Source organism: Oratosquilla oratoria, chromosome 7 (assembly GCF_046742065.1).
Source record: "Oratosquilla oratoria isolate Oo_2021 chromosome 7, ASM4674206v1, whole genome shotgun sequence".
In the NCBI taxonomy this organism is placed as follows: domain Eukaryota; kingdom Metazoa; phylum Arthropoda; class Malacostraca; order Stomatopoda; family Squillidae; genus Oratosquilla; species Oratosquilla oratoria.
In genome coordinates, this window is record NC_134783.1 from 34,461,296 (window position 1) to 34,474,960 (window position 13,665).

General features: G+C 37.7%; 1 protein-coding gene across 1 annotated transcript in view; it reads left to right on the top strand.

Moving 5' to 3' along the window:
* LOC143026784 (vascular endothelial growth factor receptor 3-like) overlaps nt 1–13,665 on the top strand; it is a 66,425-nt gene that overhangs the window by 18,136 nt on the left and 34,624 nt on the right. The window contains exon 3 of the mRNA XM_076187557.1: nt 9,349–9,485. Coding sequence (XP_076043672.1) covers nt 9,349–9,485 — 137 coding nt within the window. The remainder of the gene's footprint in view (nt 1–9,348; nt 9,486–13,665) is intronic.

Genomic DNA, 13,665 nt, shown 5'->3' on the forward strand with positions numbered 1-13,665 from the left:
CATGATTTTATATATACATATATATATATATACATATATATATATACATATATATATATATATATATATATATATATATATATATATATTATGCTTTGTTCTGGTTCTCATCAAACTGACACATGTAGAATTGTAAGTTAAATATATTGGCAAACACTCGTACAATTAGCCTTTACACTACATGGACGAAATGGTGAGAAATTCACAGAATGCCTGATATGCACTGGTCATGTGGTCTCTACATAAAGTGAAGGATGTAAACAAAACAATGAAAACACAATAAGCAGTGACCAAATTGGTTCCCTGCCTTGTTCATTAGAAATCACTGAAAGAAAATAGAGAATGATATGATTTGATATTAGTGTTTATGTCATTAAAAGTAATAGATAAAACTATTTACCAAACCTTTTGGTTTAGGAAAAAAATAAGGTAATAAGAACTAACCATAAAATTACAGAATATCAAGAAACTATGTACATATGCATGAATTGGAGCAGCTTAGAAGTTGATATAGCCCAAGATCCATTAGTGGATCCAAGATTAGGTTCAATAGTAGGAGGCCTTATTGATGTTAACAGTTTACCAGCTCTTCTATTACAATTAAGTAATTGATTCCATCTATCATCCATATTTTTCTAAAGAGTCAGGCCTCTTTTTTTTCCCGAAATATGATTCCCCCTTACACCTAGCATAACATGTTGCCATCATTCCCAAACATTATGTTACCAAAGATACCCAACTAACCCGACATAAACCTGGAAAACTTCTAAGCATTGGCATAACATTTTCCATAAGGATAGAAATACTGTAGTTGTAAGTGGCAATCAAATACAATATAATCTACCGAAGGAGACCTCCCAACACTCAAGCAGAATGCAAAACAAAAAGACTAAAGCATAACCTTTTTGTCTGGATTGGTGAAACCATAGCAACATTTACCAGTAAATTTCCATAATCTCACAGGCAGGGATATCTAACATGAAACTTGCATAGTCCGATGGCGCCTAATATAACCTAATGTAAACACTCCATAGAAAAAAGAAGCAAAAAAAGAGAAGTTAAAATGTATTTGCTTGTTGCTGGAACAGAACCCTTTTACTAAACCTAAATTTGCAAAACCTAGCAAAATCTATACACATCTATGGTGTGTATACAAACTTCTATAAATTGTGAATAAAGAATACATGTACATGATTTTTTTTTTTTTTTTTTTTTTTTTTTTTTGCTAGAGGCATATGGAAGACTGATACATTCAGTAATCCCGTTTCTAATTCCATCTACCTAAATTAAAAACATTCACTTCCTCCAGATGATTTATATAAAAAGAAGTGGATCACTAATCTACGCCTGTCTTGAAAAAGTTTGTTATTCTTGTACACCATAATGGTATTCCAGACCAAGTCACAGAATTTCCTGAGGTTTAAAACGAGTACATCTAGTGTAATGTCTACTAGTTTTCATGGCTAAAATGTAAATTATGATTCCGCATTATGCAGCAAATCTTAGAAGTACTACACCATGCAATAGTCCTTAAGTTCAATTAAATAGTATCAACAGGTCTACTATACAATTTTGTACACAGGAACTCCATCTAAACATGTATTATATCAAACCATGCGGCTTCTACACGCTTCTTCAAATTTATTTATTTTATTTATCATTATTACATATATGTTTTTACTCGGGTATCATTTACTACACACACACACACACACACACACACACACACACACACACACACACACACACACACACACACACACACACACACACACACACACACACACTTGGACACTTGGAACAAACTGGATAATGAAATAGTATGCGCAAAAAACATTCATGAGTTTAAAAGCAAACTAGACACTGCGAGATACAATGGCGGGACACCACGAGCATAGCTCCCCTTCCCGCAAAATACAACTAGGTAAATCACACACACACACACACACACACACACACACACACACACACACACACACACACACACACACACACACACACACACACACACACACACACACACACACACGTGCGTCGGATACACGGCGAAGATTGGAATTCCGGAAAAAAAGTGCAACTTTCGTGGATCTCAGCGACGAGGGAGTACCTTGTTGTATTAGTAGGGAAGGAGGAAAGCTCGTGGTGTAGTGGGAAGGTAAAGAAATAGGAGAAAGAGAAGGATTACTGAGGAAAATGTTAGGAAATGAGGAAGGGGACGAACGGGCCCCGGATCTTAGGAGAGGCGTAAACAAACGGGGGCCAGAAAACACAGACGAGGAACAAGGAAGCAGAGGTGTCAAGAGCAGAAATATAGATAATAACAGCTCAATGGAAAGATAAGATAACTGCTTTTATAGATTTAATGAGGGAGGAGGTGACAACCTCCCCCTACTAGTAAATCTAGAGAATAAACTAAAAAAAAAAAAAAAATGAACGAAGAATGGGAGGTTAGGTTTAGCCAAGTAACCCTAGTTACCGAAAGAGTTAACAAACTGGAAGAACTAAAGAAAGAGAATCAAAGTATAACTAAATAAATAGAAGACTTAAAAAGACAGTTAAGAGAAGTAAAGGAAGAGAATGAAGAATTAAAGAGGAATAATAAAGAAAATAAAGAGTCCATAGCAAAAGAGCTAAGTGGTTGGAAAAAGTACAAGAGAACAATAAACTTGAATTTAGAGGTATAATAGAATAGCAGATGAAAGAACAAACTAAAGACACAGTTATTAAAGTGATGAGGGAGAAGGAGAATATAGTAAGAGACTTAGCGGATAAAAAGAAACGTATAATTATATTAGGGATGGAAGAGAAGTATAATCTAAATAGGACTACAAGAATAAAGGAGGAAAAGGAAAAAGTAAATAAGATATTAGAAGTAGTTCAAGAAGATGAACCAGAAATAGGGAAACAAATAGAAGAAATGTATAGGCTCGGGAAATATAATACAGATAAATAGATTCAATTTAGAAGTAGGTAGAAACAACTTTGCCAACCGTGTAGTTAATGAATGGAATAAACTTCCTGCACAGGTAGTGCAATGTAGTTCAGTTCGAAGCTTTAAGAATCAGTTAGATAAATACCTAAGTAAGATGCTGTAATGATTATAATTTATCTTATATTATTTGTTTTTGTTTTGTTATCATTTGTCTGTCTGATTTTCATTTATTATTAGTTATATGTCAAGTTATTATTATTTACTATTTACCTGTTTGTTTATTATTTAACTATACCTATGCATTTATTTATGTATTTTATTTGTTATTTACATTATTATAGTTTTTATTTATTGTTTTATTATTAATATGATTTTTTTTTCGCATCCGACCTAGATATGGATCAAAAGGTCTCCTGTCGGCATGCTCCGCCTTTGTAATCCTTTGTAATCCTTTGATAAGGCCAGCCCAATTAAGATCAAATTCAGGTCATAAACGACAGCAGAAAATATCTTAGCAAAAACAGGTAAACTAGCTGACAGTGAACACTATAAACAAGTATGGATAAAAAGAGAAATGTATAAAGAGGAAATAGAGGATGAGAAAACAAAAAGACTAGAAGCTAAGGAAGAAACGAGAAAAGAACAGAGTCAGAAAAAGAGAAATACTATTGGAGAGTAGTGGATATAAAAGTGAGGAGATGGTTCATAGCAGAGAAAAACAGAAGGGAAACGGAAAACACAATAGAAGTAGCAGAAAATTAACTGTCTTACACATATATAGATGGCTTAATAACAGGCTTGAATGAACTGAATGATTACATGAAGGAAAAAGAACCGGACATAATGGGAATTGTAGAGACAAAATTGAAAGGTGCACTACCACCCATAATTTAAGGACATGGTGCATATAATCATTGGAATAGAAACAGAGAAGTAAAACAAGGGGTGGAGCTATGCTCCTGACTAAGAAGGATATAAATGTGAGGAATGTCACATATGGAAAGAATAGAGTAGAGATTATTATGATGGAAGAGAAGGACAGGGATGGGAAGAGCAGGAAATTTGTAGAAAATTAATTGTCTCCTAAAACGGCCTCATGGGAAGAGAGAGAACACAAAAGTATGTTAGAAGACACAAGGATAACACTAAATAAGGTGATGAAAGATGGAGGAAGAATAGTTATAATGGGTGACTTTAATTATAAAGAAATCTGCTGGGAGGAGATGACAGGGAAGGGTGGAGACGACCTATGGAGAAATGTACTACTTGATTTGATTATAGAACATACAATGACGCAATGGATACAAGAGAATACTAGGTATAGAAATGAGGAAGAACCATCGAGACTGGACCTAATAATCACATCAGAACCCGAAATAGTGGACAAGATTGAATATAAGACACCAATAAGTAAAAGTGACCACATATTGGTTGAACTGGAACTAAATGAGGAAAAATACATGGAAAAATAAAAATATAGAAAGGGAAGATTGATGTATGGAAAAACAAATTTTGATAGAATAAGAGAATTCTTTCAAAAAGCAGACTGGGAAAGGATACACAAGGAGGAAACAACAGTAGAAGAGAAATGGAATATTTTGACAAAAAATTATAAAGGAGTGGAAAAGTATGTTCCAAGACAAAAACAAGAAAAATTATATGTAAAGTGTTGGTACAACAAAAGATGTAGGGAGTTAAAAGACAAAAGGGACAAAGCTTGGATAAAATGGAAAAAAGACAAAAGACCTGAAAAATGGAAAATATATACTAGTCATAGAAATGAATATGTACAAGTGTGCAGAGAAGAAAAGAGAAAATATGAAAAAGATGTCATAGAAAAATGTAAAGATCAACCAAAAATATTTTACAGATTTGTAAACAACAAAGTGAAAAACAAACAAGAATTAGAGAAACTACGGCAAGGAGGAGTTGAATACACAGAGGCAATAGAAATAGCAGAAATTATGAACAAGCATTTTAAATCGGTGTTTACAAGGGAGAACATACAACCTAGAGATATCGAGTGGGAGGAGAAAGAAGTGACAAGCAATGAAATAATGAATCACTTGAGTAATCTCGATGTCAAAAAATCGCATGGACCAGATAAAATGGCAAACTGGATTTTGAAAGAATGCAGGAATGAATTAACAGACAAAATACATAGTCTAATAAGCAGTTCATTGAAAGAAGGAAAATTTCCAAAAGATTGGAAAAGAGCAAATATAGTACCAATATATAAAGAGGGAAACAAGGAAGACCCCACTAACTATAGATCGGTCTCTCTTACATGTACGATAGCTAAAATCTGTGAAAGAATGATCAAAACTAGATGGGTAAGGCATCTGGAAAAAACAACGTACTAAATCCAAGGCAATTTGGATTAAGACAAGAACGATCATGCGTCACAAATTTAATGTGTTTCTATTCAAGGCTAATAAATATAATACAAGAAAGAGATGGATGGGCTGATTGTGCATTTCTAGACCTGAAAAAAGCTTTTAATAAGGTGCCACATAAGAAATTGCTAAAGAAATTAGAAACTGCAGCGGGAATATAGGACAAACTGCTGAAGTGGATGGAAGACTTCTTGCATGAAAGAAAAATGAGTGATGATAAGAGACAAACACTCTAATTGAGATGAAGTGATTAATGGAGTTCCACAAGGAACAGTTCTGGCCCCAATAATGTTTGCTATATATATTAATGAATTGAAATTTATATGAGCTTCTTTGCAGACGATGCAAAATTGTTGAAAAAAGTGAACACTATAGAAGATAGTGAGTCGCTATAGTGTGATCTCAATAAAGTATGGGAATGGAGTAGGAAGTGGGAGATGGAATTCAATATTAAGAAGTGTAGTATAATGGAATTTGGAAAAAAAAAGAATTGTGGGATCATATGAATTGGGAGAGGAAGAAATTAAAAAAAAGTGGAAAATGAGAAGGACCTGGGAGTTATTATCATGAATAATATGTCCCCTGAGAAACATACAAATATTTTTTTTGGAGAAACATAATTTAATAAGAACAATCAAAGTGGCATTTACATACCTGGACGAAAAAATGGCGAAGAAAATACTGGTCACTTTGTTAAGACCAAGATAGGAGTATGCAGCGACGACGTGGTCACCAAGTACAAAAAAAAAAATGTATAACAAAACTTGAAAGAATACAAAGAGCAATTACGAAATTGGCACCAACACTCTCAGAACTATCATATGAATAGAGACTAGCAAAACTTGAGCTACAGACATTAGTGCAAAGAAGAGAGAGAAGACATGATAACTATTTATAGAATCATGAAAGGCATAGAAACTATTGATAGAGAGGATCTAATAAAACGGGATAGTAGAGATACAAGAGGACATAGAAAGAAAGTCAAGAAAGACAGTTATAGAAGAGACCTAAAAAAGAACAGCTTTGCCCACAGGGTAATAGACGTTTGGAACAAGTTAGATGAGAATGTGGTGTGTGCAAAAACAATACACGAATTTAAAAATAGTCTAGATAAAACGGGATATGAAGACGGGACATCATGAGTATAGCTCACCTTCCCGTAAAATACAACTAGGTAAATACACACGAGCGTAGCTCCCTTCTCGTGTAATACAACTAGGTAAATACACACACGTACGCACGCACGAACACACAATTTGTGAGAAAGTTATCAAAAGTAGATTAACTAAACATCTGGACCTCAAGAATATACTAAATCCGAGACAATTCGGATTTAGACAGGGAAGGTCATGTGCCACAAATTTGATCTGTTTCTATTCAAGGTTAATAATGCAAGAAGGGGACGGATGGGCAGACTGTGCTTTGCTGGACTTACAAAAGGCGTTTGATAAATTACCACACAAAAAATTATTAAGAACACTCGAAACAACAGGAGGTATACAAGGAAAACCATTAAAATGGATGAAAATTTCTTGCATGGAAGAAAAATGAGTGGTGCTCAGAGATAAAAAATTTACTTGAGAAGAAATGATGAGTGGAGGCCCACAGGGTTCAGTACTAGCTCCGATAATGTTTGCTATATATGTAAATGACATGGATGAAAGTGTAGAATGTTAAATGAACTTCTTTGCAGATGACCCAAAAATTCTAAAGAAAGTAAGTACAGAAAAATATAATGAATCGCTAAAGAGAGATCTGAACAAGGCCTGGGAATAAAGTCAGAAGTGGACTTCAACATCAAGAAATGTAGTATAATAGAATTTGGAAAAAATAAAAAAAGAATATAGGACAATATAAAATCGGTGCAAAGGAAGTAAAGAAAGTTGGTTCCGAAAAGGACCTAAGAGTAATCATCACCAAAAGCATGTCTCCAGACAAGCAGATAAACAAAATAGTCGGTGAAACCTACAATTTGTTAAGATCAATAAAAGTGGTTTTTAATTATTTGGATGAGGAAATGGTACAGAAAATATTACTCCACCTGATAAGACCAAGATTGGAGTACGCAGCGACAATATGGACACTCAGTACATAAAAGAATATAAGGAAAATAGAAAGAATCCAAAGAGCAACGACAAAGATGGCCCCAACACTTTCAAAATAGACATATGAGCAAAGATCGTCTAAACTGGAACTACCAACCCTGGAACAAAGAATAGAAAGCGGTGATCTGTTGGCCATTTACAGAATTATGAAAGGCATGGAAGTCCTTGATAGAGAAGACTTATTTAATTGGGATAGGAAAAAAACAAAGGGACATGAAAAGAAACTCAAAAAAGAGAGTTATAGAAGGGACCTGAAAAAAGAAAAACAGTTTTCCACACAAAGTGGTGGATGTCTGGAACAAATTGGACGAAACAATAGTATATGCAAACGCCATACATGAATTTAAGAACTAGATGTTGCAAGATACAAAGACGGGTCAGCACGAGCATAACTCCCCTTCCCGTTTAATACAACTAGGTAAATACAATCGGGTAAATGTACGACTCGACAGCGCAGTGGTAGCGTTCACGGCCGCCACTACGGGGGTTCGAGTTCGAATCCCACTCAGGGCTGAAATAATTTCAGTATCGCTGCACTGCGTGTTGTTACTCCAACTCTTGTGGGTGGAGAGGTGTGTGTGTGTGTGTGTGTGCATTACCCATAGATCGGTCATATATGAGCTCTGAGCTCTCTTTCGGGAGGGTAGTAGCTACAAGACCAACACGTGATCCAAGACCATGGTGAATTACAAAAGGGGGTGTGAGACATGAAAGACCCACAACACAATTAACAATATTGTTTACGATCGTCTGTCAATTCTGAGTTTCGCCAATATAGCGGTGCATCCGGGACTACCGGGTTTCTGTGACGTCAATGCAAGCAATATTCCTTACCTACCAGGTTTACGGTGGTGGCTTGTAGTGTTGTGATGTTTTTCAGCCCTGGGTAAGGACTCGAACTCAGATCGCTGAATTAGGAGTCGATCATGGTTGTGTGTGTGGATAATGCCTGACAGGTTGCAGTCATACGTAGGAAGCCTTACTTCCTGCATGGATAGAGGCAGCGGTAAATAGTCAGTAACTTACTGCGCCCATCTGTTTGACAATACTGATAAGTTTTATTCCTACCAATTGCCTAAATTTTGGATCTTTCTTGCTTAGTTATAATCATAATTATTTTTTAAGAAACTGAGCGATATATATATATATATATATATATATATATATATATATATATATATATATATATATATATATATATATATGTATATATATATATATATTGAAAGTAAGTTTTGCTCACATCAAAATATTAATAAATCAAGTCTGATAACAAACTAATGATAATTTAATTCAAAATCATGGATTGTGCAAATTAGATAATTTTGTTAGTAGAATAATTGTTGCCTAAACATCCGTGACCATGGAAGAGATATTGTAGTAAGTCACGTTGACCTAAGAGAGATCTTGTTATCTGTATTATGTCCTCTTGTTTATCCTACCATTGTACTCTGGAGATGTCCTGGTAAGACAAAAATGCTCGTTAGCAGTCAAAATATACAGACAATTCGTCTCCAGCCATGTCTTTTGATCCAACTGTGGTATTAGTTCTGATTTATAAATTTTCATCAGATATATATATTTATATATATGTGTGTGTGTGTGTGTGTGATGGAGAACATAAACACAAGGGAAGGCACGGAACCCTAAACACTAAATGTTTCGTTCGCATAGAACTTCTTCAGAGAAGTTCTACGCGAACGAAACGTTAGTGTTTAGGGTTCCGTGCCTTCCCCTGTGTTTATGTTCTCCATCATCCTAATCATTTGTCTGAAGTAATTATCAATATATATATATATATATATATATATATATACATATATATATATACTGTATATATATATATATACATGTGTGTGTGTATCTGAGCATCTTACTTTCGAGGGCTCACCTGTCGTCGTTTCTGTTTCTTCAGGAGGCACGGAGATGGTGAAGGCGCCCCTCATCGAGCCGGCTCAGGAGTCTATCGTTGTAGAGCGCGGGCATAACCTCACTCTCACCTGCAGAGGGAAGCACCGTGTCCGATGGTTGATCGACAACGAAAGCTCATCGGTAAGTGCCTAGAAAAATAGGTAAATGAATAAACATAAAAATGAAAAATCCTTAACTGTGGAGATTATTTTTCCCACTGTATACATCTACAAACCCGCTAGTCCTGGTGTCACAGCGTCTTCGTCGTGGGTCTACCCCCAACCTCAAGAGTTGGGGGCCAGACAGCCACAAGAATCTCGTGCCACCTGCCCTTACGCATGTGTGACCAATACCTGAGAGCAGCTTCGGTTACCAGGACAAGTACCACAACCCTTTTTCCAGAAATGCACCTTCACATTTTTTTCCTCCACTTAGAGTTGCTTCTCCGGCGATGACCACTCTTCTCCTACTATTAGCCAGAGATACAGAGAGCATCTATGGTTCCATCACAAACTACACATGTCCAGCATGCTCCAAACCCATCTCCTCGAGCCGACAGACAAAGGACTCGGTTCAGTGAAATTCATGCAAAAATTGAGGCCACCTCAGTTGCACAGCACTTGCTGACACGTAAAACAATACATAAACACTTGGTGTATTCAACATGCTCACCCATAACCTTGCTTCTATCATCCCATCCCTAGCTTACATCCTTAACCCCACCCGCACCCTTGTCATCCCCTCTCCCCCCGCCCTTCTCCCCAACCACTTCTTTACCTCTCTCTAACCCTGATCTAATCCTCCCCTGCCTTTACCCAACCCCGAACAGCAACCTACAACACGTACAGAACACACAACATCAACATCTCACAATATAACATTGATGGAATCAACGCATAAAAACACGAACTCGAACACTTTCTCAAACAACACAACATACATGTTGCCATTATACAAGAAACAAAAATATGACACTAAAAAGAACAACAACTTCATTTCATAATTTCACCACCACCAGACACGACCGGACTGACAGTAATGGCCGTGGACTTATCACCCTGAGCCACCAAACCATCTGTTTCGTGGACACAAGTGCCACCACCAAAACCCTCCTCCCTCCCACAGACAACACCATTGAAATCTAATCAATACAAATCCGAACAGGTAACAAATCCACAATTACAATAATCAACATCTACATCCCTCCAATCAACCCCCCATAATTCAAGACAATTTTAGGCCTAACCTCAACCAACTTGCCACCATCCCCATTCTTATCCTGGATGGTGATTTCAACGCCAAATCGTCAGCCTTGTATGTCAACAACACCGACATGGACAGAAGGTTTGATCTGCAGACACAACTTGACTCACTATCATGAACAACACCCATAATCACACACATATCTTCCATCAAGCCCTCTACACCCCACATTTCCTGACATCACCTTTTGCTCCCCCCTGTTTAACCCCAAACAACCTTTTGGAAAGTGGTCGGATCCGAGGAGTCCGATCACTTTCTAGTCATCATCACCACCAAAACACGATATACCCCAGTTAGTCACTGGCACACATACACTAAATACAAAAGAACAAACTAGGAAGCTTTCACTAAAGAGACAGAAAATGTTTTGAGACACTGAACAATACACCAATTACAGACGTAGACACCGCTATGTACACCTTCAATACAGCCATACAAAACGCAGACAAGAAATACAACCCCAGAGGTAACAGAAAATCACACAACCCAAACTTGACACCAGAAATCCAAAGCTTCATCAGAAAACGCGAAACATTTAAACACAATACCCCCACGCCTATCCCTCAGAACATAACAGACCAAATACAAATATTAAACACTGAGACCAACAGTAAAATATATGAAAAAAAAACACAAAATTGGTAAACCTTTGTCAACACAATCACGAAACAAATATTAAATAACTGTACAAGACACTCGACAACAGCATAACACTATCCAAAAATAACACAACACGCTCCCACACAACAATAACCACAATAACAGTCAACCTACTCTCAAACGAACAACAAACAAACACACTCATAAATCATTTACCACAGACAAGCTATCTCACCCCTTATCTTGACGACGGACACATCATTCGACGTAAGAATGACTTCCCCTCAGACTCAGACTACACACCGTTCATAGATAGCCAGACGAAGCATATTATTCATAACCTCAAACACCCCTCCGCCTGTGGCCCTGACAACATTAGGAACATCCACTTAAAACACCTTGAACCGCATGGCATAAATGCACTCACCAACATTGCAAACTACAGCTATTCACACAACACTATACCCGACATTTGGAAGCATAGGAAATCATCACAGTCCCCAAACCCAACAAAAATCCAACAATTCCAACATCACACCACCCAGTGTAACCGGTGAATGGCTACACCTGTGGTAGGGAATGTAAATCCTCTTCGGGCTTTCTTGATTTATTGTAGTGAAGAGATATTTACAGCATGGGGATGTAATACTCTTCGGGGAGAGTCCTTAGGTACTACCTCTAAGGGTTCTCCCCTGATTTTTTTTCTAAGGCTATCGACCCATAAGGTGGTCATTAAGCCTGGTGTGAACCTGCGATCCGGTTTAAATTACCATTACAATTTCCACAACAGTCCTTTTGTGCGCAAATAAAACACTACTTGGTCAATAAAGAAGCAGTCATTGGCCACGTTTAACTGAGTCTGCAATGATGTACGAGTATAAACGCCTGGCGCTGTGTGTTGTATTGCGTGCAGTGTATGAGTATGTGTCTTATAGATAGTGTAGTGTTGCAGGTGTTCCACTGGGGAGGAAATACGTCAGTGATGTAAGGATCTAGGTAGGTGATGTAGATGGAATTCATCCTCAGCCTTGCTATGGTGGTTTTCTCCTGTATATTGCTTCTATATGATGCTGACCAGTCTGTTATGTGCTCCTTTTGTTTATGTGTGATGTGGAGATTGTCCCACTAGTGTTGCTAGTGGGCGTACAATTGTCTATGGATATATCTATAATAGAGTAATTTTCTAACGCAGGTTTTGCCAACGTGTTCGCTTTCTCCGTTCCCGGAGATCCAAATGTAGCTGGGAACCCAAGAGAGAGTAGTGGACTTGTTGGTCGTCGAAAGTGCGCTAATGATTTTGCCCAGGAGAGCATTCTCCATTTGGTTACCTGACTGAATTGACTGTAATGCACTCAAAGAATCTGAGAAAATGACAAAGTTACTATGTGTGTCAGATTGAGCCATTTCTATCGCTTTAGATATTCCGAAGAGTTCGGCAATATAAATGCTCGTATGGTCCGGCAATCTGAACATGATCCAGGTATTGGAGCTGTTCCTGTCTTAGGCCACACTTCGAACCATCCATATACAGTGCCCTGTGGCCAGTGTACCCGTTGATGACTTGTAGGATCTTCTGTCCGAGTTCTTCCATCGAGCACGATGTTTTGTGGAGGTCTTCGTTGATGTCGACGTTCAGGGTGATCTTTTCCCACGGTGGTATATGGAAGGTCTTCAATTTTCCAATAGACCACAGTGGTACAGAATACTGCTCGCACAAGGATCGGATCCTGATGGAAAAGGGGTTGGTAAAGTGCTCGTATTGGGACACCGCCAGCTTGCAGGGATGTCGTGGAATACGAAAAACTTTGGCGGTGTAGCGGAGTGTGAGAAGTTTGCGCCTGTAGTGGAAGGTGGAGGAACCTTGGTTTCAACTTCCAGCCTCTCGACTCTTGTGCAGCGTAATGCTCCAAGTGCAAGTCGCAGGCCTTTGTTTTGGATGATGTTCAGGGGTTGTAACGTGGTTGTTGTTGCCGAACCATAAATCTGACACCCATAGTCTAATTTAGATCTAATTAGGGACTCATAAATCATTAGCAAATATTTCCTATCTGCTCTCCAATTTGTGCCCATTAGTTTGCGTAGCAAATTAAGTCTCTTGTTACACGCATCAACTAGATACTTTACATGGGCCTTCCAGTTTAGCCTGGAGTCCAGTTTCAAGCCAAGGAAAAAGGTTGAATTTTGTGCTGAAGTGAGATTTCCATGTAATTGCAGATCGATTTCTGCCTGGACTCTGCGTGAAAATGCAACCACTGTTTACTTTACTTTCGAAAACTTAAATCCCCATTCGTCAGGCCGTTCCTGGAGCGAGTCCAGGGCAAATTGTACGCGAGAGCTGGAAAAACTAGCGTTCGATGAGGAATGCCAGATTCCGACGTCGTCAGCGTATTGTGAGTATTTAAGTTTCCGAGGTGGAACAGGTAGAATATCGTTAATAAGTAACATAGATAATGTGGGG